The 19,579-nt window shown below is 38.5% G+C and overlaps 1 protein-coding gene across 2 annotated transcripts in view; it reads right to left on the bottom strand.

The window, feature by feature from the left end:
* The window catches only part of MCOLN3 (mucolipin TRP cation channel 3), a 35,494-nt gene that overhangs the window by 10,618 nt on the left and 5,297 nt on the right, over positions 1-19,579 (bottom strand). For both annotated transcript variants that reach the window (XM_082410300.1, XM_082410299.1), the window contains 5 exons: positions 16,015-16,182; positions 9,846-9,999; positions 8,612-8,696; positions 8,439-8,535; positions 2,504-2,603 (listed from right to left, as the gene is read on the bottom strand). In XM_082410300.1, coding sequence (XP_082266426.1) covers positions 2,504-2,603; positions 8,439-8,535; positions 8,612-8,696; positions 9,846-9,999; positions 16,015-16,182 — 604 coding nt within the window. The remainder of the gene's footprint in view (positions 1-2,503; positions 2,604-8,438; positions 8,536-8,611; positions 8,697-9,845; positions 10,000-16,014; positions 16,183-19,579) is intronic.

The following is a 19,579-nucleotide window of genomic DNA, read 5'->3' as shown; positions in this document are numbered from 1 at the left end:
AATTCAAGCATTCTTTGCACAAAGACAACAAAGAGAAAAGGCTCTGATACAGATTCTTCCATGAGTATTTAAAAGAGACTAAAAGTCCTTCTTTTAAAAATCATCACAACCATCCATCAAAGATCTTTAATTATCAGCTTGTAGTCTTTTGTTCTTAATACCGTTAGGGTTCCTGCATATCCTATTTAAATATACTTATCTAGGTATAAAATACTTATTAAGCATCAGGTGTGTTTCTACATGCTGAGAGTATAACGGGTGAGCAAGACAGACAAAGCCCCTGACCTTGTAGAACTTCTATTCTACTCCAGCGATATAAGAGAAACAAGTAAATGAACAAATTATTTTCTGATAGGAGTAAGTGATATGAAGAAAGTAAATCCAAATAGCTAACATGTATTGAGTGCATTTCCTGCCGGGCATAGTTCTAAGAATTTTATAGTTTTTAACTCACTTGCACCTCACAGCAACACCCACGAGGTAGGTGTGATTATTCCACTTTGCAGGTGAGAACTGAAGCACAGAGAGGTCACAGAACTTGCCCAAGTTTCCACGGCCAGTAAGTGGCAAAGTCAGGATTCAAACCTTTGCAGTCTGTCTCCAGCATCCATCACTCAGTGTTAGTGGCTCCTAGCATCCCTTGGGAACTTGTTAGGAATGCACATTCTCCTGCCTTACCCTAGACCCAGTGAATCAGAAACTGCATTTTCCTAAGCTCTCCAGGTAACACTAAAGTTTGACCACCATTGCTGAGGGAGCTTTGGGTGGGGGAATGGGGAAAAGAAAGTTTCACTTATACCGCACAATGAAGGAAGGCCTCACCAAAGAGGCAGTGGGTTTTAGCTGAGACCTGAGTGACAAGGCAGAGCCACCCATGCAGAGATTCTGAGAATCAGTCCTCCCAGCATGAGCAGAGCCAGGTGAAGAGAGGTGGGCAGAGGGCTGGCTGTCACATGCTGTCTTACAGAGCGTGTCTTTACTTAACAAGTTGTACTGCTCTATGCTGATAGAAAAAATTCAAGACTATTCTGAAATGAAGCATCCCGCAATTTGTCAAGAGGCATCTAATTGTTACACGAAGGACTAAATCTACTTCATAAAAACTTAAAATTCAAGAAAACAAACATTTAGGGACTTCCCTGGTGGCACAGTGATTAGGACTCTGCGCTCCCAATGCAAGCGGCCCGGGTTCGATCCCTGGTCAGGGAGCTAGATCCCACATGCATGCCGCAACTGGGAGTTCACATGCCACAGCTAAGGAACCCATGAGCTGCAACTAAGACCCGGCACAACCAAATAAATAAATTTAAAAAAAAAAAAAAAGAAAGAAACAAACAAACATTTGAGAGAAAGCCTATGTTCCAGGCACCTTCATATGCTCTCATTTTCCCTATTCTCAAGTTTGTGGAGAAGTATTACAATGTTTACAGATGACAACACAGGCTTGTGTTTCAAATAAACAACTTTGTGATTGAAATAAGTGTTTGTGATTCAAGATCTTCATATATTTGAAGTTACCTATTAGTGAAAAGAATACCAGAATGAAGAAATTTTATTTTATTTTATTTACTCATACTATCTCATTACTACATCTGAACTTCGTGAATCCATTAGTAGGAAACCCTAAAGCAATTATTATACAAGTATGGTCTGAATAAGGACTCCCTGCACATTCCTGGGTCTCACTCTCAGACCTACAGACTGTCTTGTATGAAGCTGGAGAAACTGCATCTTAGCAGGTACTTGGAATGACGCTTCTGCTCACTAGAATCCGAGACCCTCTGACCTAATCATTAAAGTCTAGCACAGCACACCACTACATATCAATACAAGGGACTAGGAAATTAGATCAATTCTTCCCAGTCAGTTTTATCCAGTTCAGCTCCAAAATTCTCAGTGATACTCAGTTTATACCTGAGTTTGTGCCCATATTTCTAGCAATGCACCCTTTCCTTATTTCATCTACTTTTTTGACCTAGATAGAAGATAATTATAAGGTGTGGGATACTTCAGGGTCAAATCCTACCTGACTTCTCCCTGGCTGTATGACCCCATACACACCAACATTCACTGAGCCTTAGTTTCTTCATCTGTAAAAATAGGGATGTTACCTATCTCAAAGATATTTTAAAATATTGAAGTGAGGAAGATGTAGGTGGAAGTATTATACTTATGCAATAAGCACTCGATAAACATTGGATTGAGTATATGTGATTTTCTTTTTGCTGAAGGGATTATAAGCATTTGTTTTCTTTTTGGTAAGGAGTGGGCCAGTGAGGGCACATGGAGAAGGCAGAAAAAGCCATTTCGATTACTAATAACTTGGGAATTACTTGGAATATCAGATAACTACAATGAATTGATCTACTTGCAGAGAATTAGGGACTTGGGTATGGTCTAGTTCTTTCATTTAATGTTCCACACATCCTTGGGACAAGTAATTTAATAACCATTTAATATTATTTAATAACCATCTTTAAAACTAGTAAAATTCATCACTTACTTGATCCAGATACATGCCAGTCTTTACATTCTCTGATGGAAATGTCATTATCTAAACTTATCTTAATTCTTCCACTGTGGGCTTTGTTGTCAAATGTTATCTGTGAAGAACAGGAAAAGGGTAAAAAACATACCTATAGTTTTTAAAGCCAAGATGCCTCTATGCATTAATTAGGAAACAATTCTTCCAAAGTTACAGGAGACCCAGACTCTCATCTTTGACCTGTTGCTAACTCTGTTCAACCTTGGGAAGTTCTTTTTATTTCTCTGTGAGCTGAGAAAGTTGAACTAGATCTTCCAAAGAGAACATTTAGTCTCTACAATCCTGCTTCCAGGACAGTATTCAAGCCCTGAACCACTTATAAAACAAAAGAATTTCCCCTCCTTCCCATTCTAAGTGCCTCTAGATGCCCTCTTACAATGAGCAAGAGCGAGTACAAGTATGTTTTCCTCTGCCTCCCAGCAGGGCCTCAGCTAGGGATAGATTTTTAATGTTGTTTTAATTCTTACTAACACAGATGCTCATTATTTCTGTCTTGAAACATTTCAAATGGAGCTTTTTTGATTTTCCTTCTAGGACCAGATTTCTTCATCACTATAGAACCACATGTATTACAAAAGGTGTGGTCACAGGGAACCAACAGCATGTCTGGCTTCAATGATAACCATTTTGGGACACCAGGCACCAAAGGGGACAAAGCCATGCCAGAACACCTTTCATAGTTCTTCCATTGTCTTCCCCTTCTAGCTCCTTCCACTTTCCCCTTGCATAGACCAAGAAGGCGAGCTAAGGAAATTAGTCTGGTTTGGGGGTTTTGTTTTTGTTTTTGGTGCCTCTTCTCTCAAGTCCTAAAGAAAAAGAAAAGTTCTTTTAAAGTCTGTCATTTAAATGAGTTTTATTGAAAATCTTCGTGTGGGGTAATCAGATACCATTTCAGATATAAGATTTCAAATAAACTTAATAAGTTTAGTTACTCTGTTTCTCCTCATGTTGGACTGTAAGTTTCTTCCCTTGACAAGCAACCAAGGACATTGCTGCTGAGGGAACCAGCCCACAACCTAACATAAGGAAGATGCTCAGTATTATTTGAATGAGTCAGAAATCCTTGCCAAGGAAAAACCATGCTTTTCCCACACAAAGATCCTCAGGGTCTTACAAATAATAGGTGCTCATTAAATAAATTTTGGCTTAATGTCAATCACATCTAAGTAAGGTTTAGAAGAAGCTGAATTCTTTAAATGAAGAAGAAAAAATACTGGGTGTAATTAACAACAGATTAGATAGTACAGAAAAAAAAAAGATTGGTGAATTTGAAAACACAGCAATAAAATTATTCAAAATGAAAGACAGAGAAAAAAAGACTGAAAAAAAAAAAAGAAAGAGAGCTGCGGGACAACTTCAAGTGCCCAAATATACATATTATTGGAATCTCTGAAGAGTGGGGGGAAAGAGACAGAAAAATATTTGAAGAAATAACACTGAGTAAATGTCAAATATAATGAAAACTATAAACCCATAGATCCAAGATACTCAATGAACCCCAAATACAAGAAACACGAAGAAAACTACATCAAGGCATATCAGAATCAAATTGTTAAAATCAGAGATGAAGAGAAAAATTTTAAAGCAGCCAGAGGGGGGGAAATACATCCCATACAGAAGAACAAAGATGAAGAAGACAGATTTCTTAGCAGAGACAGCAGTTTGTACTGTTTGTATTTTTAGTTTGTAAAAGAGCAACATCTTTAAAGTACTGGGGAAAAAACAGTCAAACTAGAGTTCTATACCTAGTGAGACTATCCTTAAAAAATGAAGGTGAAATACTTTTCTCAGACATACAGAAGCTGAAAGAACTTATTACCAGCAGATCTGCATTATAAGAAATGTTAAAGGAAGCCCTTCATGCAGAAGGAAAATGATATCAGATGGAAACCTGGAGCTACACAAAGGAATGAAGCACTGGAAATGATAACTACATGGACAAATATAAAGTCTTTTTATTATTTAAGTTGCTTTAAAAGATAACTGACTGTTTAAAGTGAAAATAATAACAATGTATTGTTCCAGTTTATATCTGGAAGTAAACTGTATGACAACAATAACACAAAGGCCAAGATGGGAGAAATGGAAATATACTGTCAGGGTTTTATGCTATACATGTAGTGGTATACCATCACTTGAAGGTAGGCTGTAATAAGTTACATATGTGTACTAGAAACCCTAAAATAATAAAACAGTTATAGTTAATAAGGTAACATATGAGATAGAATGGAATCCTAAAAAATACTCAATCCAAAAGAAGGCAGAAAAAGAGAGAAATCATATTAACAATCACATGCAATTTAAATGATGTAATAAGCACCTTAACTAAAAGGTAGAGATTTTTAGGTTGGATAAAAAAAGCAAGACTCAACTATATGCTGCCTAACAAGAAACCCACTTTAAATATGACACAAATAAGTTTAAAAGGGTGGGAAAAGATATGCCATACTAACACTAATCAAAAGAAAGCTGGAATGGCTATATTAACATCAGACAAAGTAAATTTTTGAGCAAAGAATATGACTAGGGTTAATGAGTGCCATTTCATAACGATAAAAGAGTCAGCTCAAGTGAACACAAGAATCCTAGATGTTTATACACCTAATAAAGAGCTACAAAATACAGGATGCAAGAATTTATCAAACTACTATGAATGAATGCTAATGCACTACTTTTACATTATAAATCCAACTGGGCACACACAGGATAGGCTTAATAAATAGCTGTTGAATGAATCAAATATCTACTACATACCCTATACTTTGGTAGGTCCTTCATATATGTTATCTTCTATCTTGACAACAATTTTGTCAGGTAGGTGGGCATTAATTCTGTTTTACAAATGAGAAAACTGAGGCTCAAACCAATTAAGTAATTTGCCTAAAGTTACATAGCTACTTACTGGTGAGCTGACATTAAAATCTAGGCTTGGGCTTCCCTGGTGGCACAGTGGTTGAGAATCTGCCTGCCAATGCAGGGCACACGGGTTCGAGCCCTGGTCTGGGAAGATCCCACATGCTGCGGAGCGGCTAGGCCCGTGAGCCACAATTACTGAGCCTGCGCGTCTGGAGCCTGTGCTCCGCAACAGGAGAGGCCGCAATAATGAGAGGCCCGTGCACCGCGATGAAGAGTGGCCCCCGCTTGCCACAACTAGAGAAAGCCCTCACACAGAAACGAAGACCCAACACAGCCGTAAATAAATAAATAAATAAAAATTAAAAAAAAAAAAATCTAGGCTTGTCTGACTCCAAAGACCTTGCATTTTATATGAGGCATGCTACCTCAGTTCATGTTTACTTATGGCAATGAAGTTGCACTAATGGCTTTTACTATCAAACTACCTGATAGGATGTAAGTTCCACCACAGTTCTGTGAGATGCACTGCTAAATCCACACTGCACAGATATAGCTTGAGATAATTCTACAAGAATGGCAAAAATATGACATTTGCATGTGGCTTAAGGCCAAGTTGCTTTTACTGATGTAGTGAGTCATGACAAAGGATCTAGTGTTTTGTTTACTCAATCAACAAATAGTTGAGCCATCTACTATGTTCTCTGAGGGATGAAAAGATAAAATTGTTCCTGCCTTAAGGGAGCTTTCAGTCTAGTAGAGTTGATGATAAAGACCTACAAAATCCTAAAACAAAGGAGAAGGTGGTAAGACATACAAAATACAAAAATGAAAACAAAATCTGGGAGTTCAGAACACAGAATGTATTGCTAACAGAGGAATCACAAAAGGGTCCATGAAGGAGCTGTCAGTTGACCAAAGCCTTTAAGGATTATAAGACTTCTGAAAAGTATCATTTTCCATGAGAGACAGAGAGAAAGAGAGAGGCAGACAGACAGACAGAGATACAGAGAGAGAAGAGAGAAGACTGTGTATAATAGCTCAATTTTTAAAAAATCAAGTAATTATGAAAATTCATAACATGCTGGTTAATATTAAGATCAAAATCTGTAGCCCAAATAAAAACAGTCTTATAGAATTAGTGCTTTTTCTTATTAAATAATATGCATAATTATTACATTATCCTATATTCTGAAAATATTTTTAACCTCAATTTCTGAAAACTTGATTTCTTACAGCCTGAGTATCGTGGACATAACTTTTGATACCAACTACTGCTGAAGTAATAGAAATTTGGACCACATTAAGGCAAGCTGTGATCAAATGCTGTCCTGCATATGCCGATACAGTATTGTGTTACTACTGACTCTGATCCTCGTGAAGTGATGAACTCACATGAGGGGCATCTTGTGCTGCCTAGAGAGCATCAAAAGCTCCATTTGCAACTGGAAGACAGAGAACATAGATGTGATAGGGTAGGCTGAAGGCGAGGAAGCTAACCAGAGCATTAGAGGCAGCACAAGGGAGGCAGTGTGAGCAAAACCCAAAGGCTACAAACATCCACAGTGAGGAAACTCGGTAGCAAGAACCCTTGGCAATGACCTTAAGCAGACTGCCACCGACTGCTGAGAGCCGACCATACAGAGCCTACAAACCTCTGTTCCTTTTGTATTTGAACACCTACTCTGTGCCAGGCACTGTTCTTGGTACTAAAGACACAGCAGTGACTTTCAGAGCTGTGAATTAGGCTGGAGACTATTTTGAGAGTCAGAAAATGGGGTGACTTTAGCTTTGTATATAGGAAGGTCATATTCAGGACCTGCTTACGGTTTTTGTCAGGTTTGATCAACTCATTTTTAGCAGCTTTATTGAGATATAATAGACATACAATAAATCACTTATTTAAAATGTAAAATTTGATATGTTTTGATACCACTGACACAATAAAAAAATTTGGTCAATCAAAAAAAAAAGACACAACAGTGAACAAGACAAGGTCCCTGCCCTCGGAGAACTTACACTGAGGTACAGAAGACAGATAATTAACAAGTAAACAAGGTTAGTACAGTAGCTACCCCTTATCCATAGGGGATATATTCCAAGACCCCTAGTGGATGCCTGAAACCGCAGATAATACCAAACCTTATATACAATGTTTTTTTCTATACATACATACCTATAATAAAGTTTAATTTATAAACTAGGCACAGTAAGCGAGTAACAACAATAACCAATAATAAAACAGAACAATTATAACATATACTATAATAAAAGTTATGTGAATGTGGTCTCTCTCGCTCTCTCTCAAAATATCTTGTACAAATTAAATGCCTTTTTCCATCTTAACTACGCACTTATCACACACTTTGGACATAATTTTTGCAGTTTGGGGTGCAACAGCAAAACTAGCATGGATTTCTTTTTCCGTCTTCACAATGTCATGGATAGAAGATTTCTTCTTCCTGTAGATTTAGCAACCTTAGCATACATTTTTTTTTCTTTCCTTATTAAGTTGAGAGCTTTCACTTTTTCCCTTAAAGGAATTGTTTAGCATATCAGAATTGCCAGCATCACTACTCTTGCCCTTTGGGGCCATTATTGAGTAAAATAAGGGTTACTTGAACACAAGCACTGTGATACTGGGACAACTGATCTGATAACTGAGACGGCTACTAAGTGACTAATGGGTGGGATACACTGGACCAAAGGATGATTCATATATGGGGAGGGTCAGAAATTTTTCATTACGCTACTCAGAATGACACGCAATTTAAAATTTATTTCTGGCATTTTCCACTTCATATTTTCAGACCGAGGTTGACCTAGGGTAACTTACCTCAGAAAGCAAAACCGCAGATAAGAAGGGACTACTTCATAACAAAATAGAGCTAGCTGAACCAGTGCTTCCCCTGTGCACATCTAAGTGGTATGGGAACATCCTATACATTTGATCACCCCTTAATACAAGTAAATAAACCTGTAACTAGATAAAACTATTTTTCTCCAGATAGGAATCAAATTCAGCCCAGCCCACACTTACAGTCAGAGTAAAGTCGTAACAGTCCGGGAGCTCGTGATGACGAATAGTCTGCAGATTAATGGCCTTCAATTTAAACTGCAGCTCCACTGTTATGAGTCTAGAAGACAGGAGACTTCAGTGCAGTGAAAACATATACACACAAACATGAGCTACACTCCCATCTGTTCCCTCACCTGTGAAAGTCCAGCATTAAGTTGAGTTTATTTTCTTCTAGTGTTCCAACGTGAAAAGGTTCATCTGGCTCCACAAAGAAACATTCTGCCATAGAAAGGAACAAACCGTAATATAGGGCCTAAAATAAATATAGAAAACTGCATCTTGAAAGGATCATATGTTTAAAACTAGATGTTCAGATTCTGGTATTTTTGTAAATTAAGATTTTTAAAGCTAAACATCCATACCACGTGGTTACAGTGACTTATTTGTTTTTAATACGTGACTATAACATTTCTGGAATGGATGGGGGTAGAGAAAGATCTGAACTCTATCTCACTAGTCTTCTATAGAATGCCATCTTCCTTTCTGTCTTTTTAAGCCTAAACTTTGAGGCCCTTCTTCCTTTTTGTATCCTAAGCATAGGTTTGAAGCATCTGTAGCGTCTAAGATAAAATTTTCTATGTTTAAAGGATCTTTTTTAAAAAATATTATGTGTTGCCAATTTTTCCTCAATAAACACTGTTTTAAAAAAGGAAGATAGCATATTAGAAGGTTTTCACTAGTCAGTACTATAATCCTTTACTATTCTTCTCAAAGAAAAAGTCCCAGTGGCTATTGTTAAAAGTACTTACTTTTTGACTCGATGACCTAAGCTAATGTTTTAGATACAAACTGCAAATAGAACTTTGCTAATAAGAATAAGCTGTGCTATTCTAAGTTCTGGTTTTCATTCCCTGCCCATCCCCCCAGGCCCAGCCTACCCCAAAGACACTGAATAGTGAAGTGCTCTTGAGCAGAGAGAGTTTTATATACATCAAGAATTTGCAAGCATACTGTTTTATAAGGACAATATCTGTCTATTTTACTGGCTTATCCAGCAGAAAGGCTGTGGAAAAAAGTGGCTAAGGGCATGGCCTGGGTCAAATTTCAGCACTGCCTCTTACTAGCTCCATCATGAGCAGATCACTTAACCTTCTGAGCCACACTTCAGTCTTCTATAAAATGAGGATAATAATAAACTTGCCTCGTTGGTTTTTGTGGAGTTTTTTGTTTGTTTGTTTGTTTTAAGAATCATGAGTTATAGTGAAGTACCTGACACAACTCTGATAAGGTTCTTACTATGACCAAATAGCACAGGCCAAATCAATGTTTTCAGAGATGAAATTAGTATAAATAAGTATAAATTGATTTATAAATAAGTATAAATCAAGGAGTTAAAAATGGAAGTTGTAGCTTATAGAAGAACATCACCAGTTTCAATTTCTGGATCAATGTCAAAGGTATCATTTCCGGGACAGATGTTTCCTTGCTTGTAGAAGTGCTGACAGATTGCCATGGCTGACTTCTCCGTGCCCTTGTTCTCATAAGCGTGATTCCCAACTGAGACGTTGCGTAGCTGCAAGTACTTCAACCAAAAAGAGAAACAGAAGAAGGGGAACACCCAGCCAGGTGGAAGTGAAGCCACGATTCCCCTCCCTCCCTGCCTTTGAAACGGCAGGTTCCCACCTCCTGTCCATGTGGAGACTTGCACGCTAATATGCAGAGTGATTAACATGCTACTGTGCACCAGGACCGCAGAGGGCAAAGCGCACTCCTGAATTAGAGTTCTGGGTTCAAGTCTCATTTCTGTGACCTTGAGCAAGTCATAGACTTTATGAGCTGCTGCTTTCTTTTCTGCAAAATTAAAGGCTTAATTTAACCTTAAATAAATTCTCAGGTTCTTTCCGCCTTTAAATAACTATGTTTAGGAACTGACTTTTACATTTAATGTGAATATAAATTTTATTTATCTTTGAACTATTTCCTATAAAGTCAGAGTTCTGCTTTACTATAATATAGGAAGTGGGATAAAATTGTTCCAGGGTAACCAGCAAAACTTTGTCTAAAAGTAATGTATTTTTTAAATCTTTATCTTTGTAAGAATACAGCTTGGTCACTTTTATAGCAATTTTCTCTTACTGAAAGCCCTCCCATGGCTTCCTGTCTCTCAGAATAAACTTCAAAGCTCTTTTCCAGGGCCTATTAAGCCCAAGAGACCTATAGCCCTATCCCTGGCCCTTCCCTTACTCCTTTGCACACTTGCCTTGAACATACTAAATGTTTTCTAGCTTCTAGGGCCTTCGCTGTTGCCACTCCTTCAGCCTGAAATATTCTTCCCCAGACTTCAAGTCCCCAGAGAGGCCTTTTCTGACCATCCTGAGTCCATTGTTAATATTTTATGCCATTTAATTTTTTTTTTCATAGCACTCATCACTGTTGGAAATCAACTGATTTTGGCTAAACCTGTTTAAAATCCATCTCCTCCATTAGAATGTAAGTTCCACAGGGCAAGGAATTTATCAAGTCCACTGCTCTAACCCCAGCACTTAGAACAATACTGTAAGCAGATAGGGTAGGGGAGGTCCCTCGAGAAAGAGAACAGGCATGGCTTTCTTGACATAAGAGAAGCCATTTTTGGCCTAAGCCTTTTTGTGATCTAATGCTGGTCCTTCAACAGGTCTCAGTAATAATATTAAGGGAACAATAGAATGCAGAAACAGGCAAGAGAAGTAACAACAGCAAAGATAATACATCAATTGTAAAGATTCCCAGTTCTGTTTCAATGGTAAAGATTAGCCCAAAACACTTAACTGCCAGGTCAACTGAAATCTAAGGGATGATGATGTTGACCTTTTCTGACCCTCGTGACTTCAATCAACTAAAACTTGGACTCTGTTGACCGCCCAAGCCCCTTCATGATTATACATGTACCCTTAGCTTAAAACTTCCCCAATTTTGCTGTTTGAGGAGACACTGCTTTGGGAAAGATCCCTGGTGTTCTCCTTACTTGCTGCAAGTAATAAAGCCTTCCTTCTCCTGACCTTTGGCTTGGCTGTGTCTTTTGGCGTGACATTCATCAAGAGGCAAACCCAGTTTTCAGGTAACAGAATGAGACACAGAGTCAAATTAACAGTGAGGTGAAAATCACTATAACGAGATAGTGCAGGGGACCGCAACCTGTTAGGAATCAGGTTGCACAGCAGGAGGTGAGCAGCAAGTGAGCAAAGCTTCATCTGCTCCCCATCGCTGAACCATCCCCAACACCACCTGTCCGTAGAAAAACTGTCTTCCAAGAAACCGGTCCCTGGTGCCAAAAAGGTTAGGGACCACTGTGATAGTGGATTTTTGTTCACTAGAGCTAATCTATGCACACCAAGATGGTAAGTTGCTAGGATAGGATTTGCGATTATGGCACCAACCTTTCTGCTAGCATTGGGATTGGGAAAACGAGCCAGAAATCTACAGTGATATAATTAAGCTGCATAAATCATTAAATAGCATTATGTCCTACATATAGGGGGAAATAGTATAATGCTGGAGATATTCAGTTTTGAGCTGTTTGTTTTCAAGGAACAAGGAAATACATACAAGGAAATAAGTGTCTTAAGTCTTTATAAAGCTACTCCGAGCCAAATTGGTAGTTTTACATTGGGGTGTCGGGGAGTAAGAGGTAAACAGTACATTAAATGAAAAAAGAGGTAAAAGATATTGAATGCGGTAAAGTACCAAGGAGACCAGTGTGCCTGGAATAGGGGATGTGTACCGGGAGGTGAAGCCAGAAAGGCAAGCAGGGGTCATGAAGCAGTCACACCTCCATGGGGCCCGGTAGCCCTTCTGAGCGCCCGCTCCTCGTGAGGCAGTCCCCACAGGACTTACTTAAAGATCTGAACCTCCGGGCTGCCCTGGTGGCGCCGTGGTTAAGAATCCGCCTGCCAGTGCAGGGGACACGGGTTCGAACCCTGGTCCGGGAAGATCCCACATGCCGCGGAGCAACTGAGCCTGTGCTCTAGAGCCCATGCTCCGCAACAAGAGAAGCCACCGCAATGAGAAGCCCGCGCACCACAACGAGGAGTAGCCCCCCGCTCGCCGCAACTAAAGAAAGCCTGCGCGCAGCAACGAAGACCCAATGCAGCCAAAAATAAATAAATAAATAAATAAAATTTGTTAAAAAAAAAAAAAAAAAAGATCTGAACCTCCTACCTTAGAAACTTGTGTCTCAAACCTTGTAAGACCTTGAGACACAAAAGATCCAAAGTGCAGGGCTTCAGGTACATGCTAACGTTATAAGTGATGCTACAGCCAGACTTCCTTGCTATCTTAATAAGGCTCCTCGTGGAGGTCTGAACACCTGCAGGAGCTGGATGTTGTAGGCAGAGTGTTGCCTGCCACTCCAATAAACGACAAGTGTTGCCTGCCATCAAGCCTTCAGCCACTGCAGTGGCATCAAGGGTGTGCTCTGAGGGGAATTCAGGATGGAGAAAAACAGATTACTGGTCCTGGATAGTTAAGATGCATATCAAAGGAATAACTGCCATGAGCCCAGACTCTTGCATCTTCCCATACATAGAAAGGCACTAAAATCATTAATTTGAGATATCTGTTTTTTATGATTAGCAGTAATCTTTTGATGTTTCATTACAAGGGTTTTTTGTTGTTGTTTTTCTTTTTTTTCAGCAAAAACCCTCTTTGGAACAGTCCCTCAGAGCTATCTGAGAGGCCGCCTTCCCGGGCTGCAGTCTGCAGCGATGTCCTTGAATAAAACATAGCTCTCAACTTTTAGGTTATGCATTTTCTTCAGTCGACAGTGGTCAGGGGCAAGTGGCAGGACCATGTCCAACTAAAGGGCAGCTCCGGAGCCTGAGTCAGAGGACTCTGGGACCGGAATGTGATGTGGGACTATGGGTGAAAGGCAGGTGACCTGTAGGACTGACTGATGGGGCACCTAACTGGCTATGGCCTCTGTGGGGCATTCATCAGGCTGGACATCTGTCCCTACTTGCCTCTGCAGCTCTGCCTCGAGGGAAGTAGTTTTTCACACAGATCCATGGGCCCCAGGTCACCCTTTGGAAGACAATATAAAAACACATTAAAGATCCTTACCTGAGTAATGTGGCACCCAAAGTAAAGCAGATTAAAACCGATTGCTCCTTGATTATAGATGGATTTTTTGTGGTCCCTCTGTGATCACCTGATCTGAACACATGAATCTTTTGAGCTCTTTCATTCATTCACAAACAACTGAGTGCCTGGGATGTACTTCCACCTTCGTGGAATAAATATATTAATATGTGGCACTGAACACTGTCATATGTATAAAATGAGGAGTATTATGCAATCAAATCTGTGATTTTAGGTGAATCCTTTAGAAAACAGTCAAGAAATGGTAGGGAGGGGAAGGAGGGAAGCCACCCAGAAGCAGGGATATACAGACTATGCTTGAGCTGCAAGAATAAATGTTTCCAAGACCCTGAGACCTTTAAATCTAAGCAAGTGATCAGAAAGAGAAACATGTCTAGGGAGCAGGTGGGAGAACAGGAACCCGTTTTGGACGGAGTGGTTCTGAGGTGCTCGTGAGCTGTCTGCATGCAGCAGTGTGAGCAAATGGTTCAGGGTCACGTCTCTTGGCAATGGCAGTGGCTGTGTAGAGGAGGAAATTCTGTAGGAAAAGGACAAGCCTTTGAGGACTGCCTTAATTTAAGGGGCGGATGAAAGAAGGAACCCAGTAAAGATGGCCCAAACATGACTGATTGCTAAAAGCCAGGACATAGTATAAAAATAACTAGGTCTTTGATATTCAAATACATAAACATATATACTGAACAAAAGTGATGCTGTTATAACCAGTGTTGGATCAGGATGAACCCTAGAGGTTATGCAGTTAGGTGGCATTTTAGGGTTCTACTCATCAGGAAAACTAATTAGTCATGGAACTAGCTCTAAGGACTGAGAAGCTACTGTCTTATCTGTTCGTTCTCCTTGGTGACTATCACCGCAACTATCAAGAGATTTCCTTACAGCAAACAAAGATCTTTCTTTCATATCAGTCTATATTTTCTCTATTCAGTTCCCTGGAATCGTGTAGAATAACTGACCTCATTAACAACAAAAACTTTATTTATGAATATTGTGATCAAGATACTTTTTACCTTCAGTTTAAAATGCCTGATAGTGATGTAGAGAACAAATGTATGGACACTAAGGGGGTAAAGTGGGGCTGGGGGTGGTGGTGGTGGGATGAACTGGGAGATTGGGATTGACATATATACACTAATATGTATAAAATAGATAACTAATGAGAACCTGCTGTATAAAATAAAATAAAATAAAATAAAATTCAAAACAAATAAAATAAAATGCCTGATAGTGCCCAGAAGATGGTAGGGAGTCACTTGCCCTAAGTAAACCCCACCCCAATTAATATTATCTACCTATATACTAGCACAAGGAATCTACATGCAATTCTGTAAAGAACATGGAAATCTGATAAACAGAATGGCCTGAATGCCAAATATTATATTTTTAAGACTGCTCTTAGGCTTACTATATAAAAAAGGTAAAAATGTTTTAGGAGGAATTTAATGAACTGTTTACATCTTGCCTCTACCCGCCCCTCCCACCAAAAACCAAACTACCAATTTGGTTCAGAGTAGCTTTAGATAAACTTAATAATCTTAAAACAAGAATCTCAAAGCCGAATATCTCCAGCATTTTACTATTTTTTACCTTACAAATTGTAGGGCATATTTCTATTTAACAACATATGCAGCTTACTTCTATTACTATAGATTTCTGGCCAATTTTTGTAATCTGAATGCGATCAGAAAGCCTTAGCGTCACAAATACGTATTTTATCTCACTGTGCATAGTTTGTCTCCAGGATAAGGAGAGCCATAATTGCACTATAATAATTTTTTGAAGAAGAGTTGTGATATTTTTGAAATGTTATCTAAAGACTAACTCAGGTTGGAAATACTGACTTCAAGAAAGCTTCCAACGATTCCCACAAAATAGGAAATTTTGGACTTGAGAAAGTACTATTTGTAGCAAAAACAAATTGATCAGAAACTCTGAATAGAATTTGAATCATCTGTATGAAAAACAAGCTTCCTTTTTGAGGCAGTTAATCAATATTACAATAAAATCATTGTCATATATGACATAAAGGCCTTACTTATTTTTTAAATGAACTTTCAGGTCTTGGTTACTATACACACTCTGCAAAGTTAATATTCTCATTATTTGTTAAGGGTCCCTGAAAGTATAAACTCTGAGGACTTAATGACTACTTACAACCAAGGTCATGGTTAATCATTTTAAACCTTTGAGGTTCTCATGCCAAGCCCTAGCTCTGACTCTTTTAATTAAGTCTTTAAAGTTTCTGTCTCTCTGTTACTAAACAAAAGCTTTTCTCAACTTCTAGTTCTGTTAAAGTTTGTTGGCAACATTAAAAAAACTTAACTGTTTTATACATGTCATTTACATATTTCATTTAAAAATGTTCACCCTTGTACAACTGAATGTCAGTTTCTACTATGTACATTGCTAACAATTTTCCAGTCTAATCTTTTTCCCAAGTGAAGAATGCATGTGCTTGATTTACCTGGTTCACTGCGAAGATGATCTGATCGTATACGTCACTTTGTGTATACACTGCATACGTGTCATCCATTCGGTCTATATATCCTTTTAGGAAGAGGTGTTTGAATGCTATAGTGTTCTCTTCCTTGAAAGCGACCACCATCTGGTTACTTAGCCCAAAAAAGATCAGCTTAAAAGAAAAAAAGAAAAAGTAAGAGGGTCAAAAAGTAATGAAATAAAAGGTCTCTATAGAGTGATCAATTCATCTATTCAGGATTCAATGCCTAATTAATCCTGAATATATTCAATAGAAATTAAAGTTTGGCAGCTGTGAATTAATTTGTCCTTAAAGATAAGGTGGGTTTCTAGTTTTAAAATAAAAGAAAGTGATTTTGCATACTTTCAACATTTATTTTCATGTATGATCCCACTTACGACATTTTCCCTACCAACAAAAGCTTTAGGAGTTCAGAGAAGCCCTTTAGGAGTTCTTTAGCTCGGAGAAGCAAGGTAACTAAGGAAGTTGGAAGGTTTCTCTAAGGAAGAAAGAATAATAGAAACCCTGAAATATGTGCATAACTTGGGCAGGGGACATTTGAGGAGCACGGGGGGAAAGGCCAAGAAGGTCGAGTTGACCTTAGCACTTTGGGGGGGACATTGAGGACACCAGCATAATTCAATTAGAGAAATATTGAGAAAATAATGTGAACAGAAAGACTGGAGTCAGATGGTGCAGGGGCTTGAATGGAAAATAGAAGAGTTCAAAATGAATTCTGTAGAACGAAAAGGTCTTGAAGCAGGTGTACAATACAACCTAAGAAATATCTTACATAAGTTTAAGTCCTATAATCAAACTATATTCCTAGGTCTAATTACCAAAACTGTGACAATAAGGCCAAAAATAAAAATATTCTTTCAACTCATCTCTAAATCAAAGTATATTAACATAACATATCCTTAACATTCATGCTGGATTGACCCCAGAGTTTTACATGAAACTCAGTTGTCCTCTTGCTCTCACACACACACACACACACACACACACACACACACACATGTGTGTGCACGCTGTAAGTTTAGAACATATATTCTGACTTAGATACCAGAGTAAGGGGGGCATCATATATTTTATATGGAAAAGGGGAACAATACTGAAAACCTATGTTCCATACACTATTGCAGGAACTTTCTTCACACTAATCCCACAGCATAGTTCCTAATACACCCATTTTACAGATGCATACATGAAGACTCAGAGAAGTTAAATAATTTTTACAAGTCACATCAGTAGCAAGTATATAGTCAAAATTCTAACCCAACTCTAACAGAATAAATCCAAGCTCTAACTATCCAAGCTCATGCTACACAAAGTATCCAGTGTCTGATCAGGGAAAAATAGAGACAGTGGACCAATCTTTTCGGCTCTCACCTCCCCTTGTGATGTATGCCCTGTACCCCACACATGTCATCACTCTCTACCTAACTCAACTCTCATTTCTAAAGAGACTCTTTAAGCTGTGTCTTATTTAAATCTCAGTAAGATGATAGCTTGATATTCCAGGGGTTTTACATCTATCGAAGCTGATGATCAAAAAGCCTCCAGAGAATTCCCAAAGATATTTCTACCGATTCATTCAAATATATGAGTACCTTCACAAGCCAGCACTGAGCTAGAAGACACAGTTCCTGCCCTCAAGGGCCTAGGGGCAGACAAGAGTACCACTGGCAGAGAGAACTGCTATAATTCAGAGAATGAGCCAGGCAGTGTGAAAAGGGAAACTTTTAGTAGGGTGCCTATTATCATAGTCATCTTTCTTTTGCTGTTGCAGACACAACATCTCCAACTTAACAGAAATACCACCGTCTTTTCCCTGAAAAGAGGAAATCTGTCATCAAGTCACCCTCATTTGCTCAATTACAAAGTCTTTATGTAATATTTGTTTGATTGTTCCAGTGTAGATTAAGGAAACATCACAATTAAGAAAAACCCTCAGTTACTTCAAAAAAAAACTTACCTAAATGCCTTTTATATGCTTATTACTAACAGGCTTAACATCTTAAACTGTTAGTCAGTTTTCCTCTTGACCACCCTAGGAAACACAGGAAAGTTAGATGAGCTCCCTAAAAGATTTAGGAGTAATTAAGAACACAAGTCTTACACAGACATACTAGAGAATGGATTTGAGGATACGAGGAGGGGGAAGGGTACGCTGGGACAAAGTGAGAGAGTGGCATGGACATATATACACTACCAAACGTAAAATAGATAGCTAGTGGGAAGCAGCCGCATAGCACAGGGAGATCAGCTCAGTGCTTTGTGACCACCTAGAGGGGTGGGATAGGGAGGGTGGGAGGGAGGGAGATGCAAGAGGGAAGAGATATGGGGACATATGTATATGTATAACTGCTTCACTTTGTTATAAAGCAGAAACTAACACACCATTGTAAAGCAATTATACTCCAGTAAAGATGTTTAAAAATTAAAAAAGAACATAAGTCTTAGAGGGAATAGAATCTGAGTTTGAATCTCAGTTCTATTCTTCTAGTTTCCTGACTATGACAGGTTATTTTACTTCACTAAGCCTCAGTGTTTTCATCTGTGTAATGGGGATACTACTACCTACCTCTGATTTGTTTTAAGAATTGAATGTGATGATGTAAAATGTTTAGGCCGAAACACAGTAAACACACAAGTGGTACCTATCATTCTAAGTAGAAAACATGTTCAACTGACACAGGCTTTCCCTCCAACTTATCAGAAACAACACAGATAAATATTTTCACTATTGTGACACACTACATTATCAGCTGGAAGTTAAGAATTTCAATTCCAGCTTGCCAAATATACTGAGAACTGAACATCCATTTTTATGTTGATATGTTAAAGGGAGAGAACACGTGCCTCTAAAGTCTTGATTCCGCCAGTGGCAGTACTAGTCAGTACTAATCATGTGGCTCTATAAATATCAGTTCCTTATTCTGTAAACTGAAGGATTCCAGTACTTACCCAATAGAAGTAGTGTTGAAATTAAATGAAATAATGTCCTGGAACAAAATAATCACTCAAGTGTCAGTTTCCTTTACACAACACCTAGCATCAGAAACTTAGGCAAGAATTTCACCAACTTCATATGACTGTAGAAATAGCCTTAGCTTCTAACACCTTAAGCATTTGTTCTCAAGTATCAGTTAAGATTAGCGATTTCAGAGTTAAAAAAATTCTCCTTGAATACCAGTTGTTTATTTATGTATGCATTTTTCACCAAATTAAGAGAAAGTATTAATAAAAATAAACGTATCACATCTATTTTTCCTATTAAAATCTTTTATTTTTGCCCCTTTGCTTTTAACAAGAGATAGTTACTCTCACCAGCAGGAAAACATACCTTCACAAGAGTAAATCATAAGTATATATAAAAAATCATAAAATATAATTTCCCCCCAAAATGCTAAGAGAAGGCAAGGAAATGAGATTCAACATGTCCTGAAATGAAGTCTCACATTTCACTACCTATGCTACTCCTTTTAATCAACTCCACATTCTTCCACTTCAGGGCTCCCATGATCACAGGGATGTGAGAATCCAA

This window comes from Balaenoptera physalus (genome assembly GCF_965194825.1).
Source record: "Balaenoptera physalus genome assembly, chromosome: 1".
NCBI classification, from domain to species: domain Eukaryota; kingdom Metazoa; phylum Chordata; class Mammalia; order Artiodactyla; family Balaenopteridae; genus Balaenoptera; species Balaenoptera physalus.
This window is presented reverse-complemented; position numbering and strand designations above follow the sequence as displayed.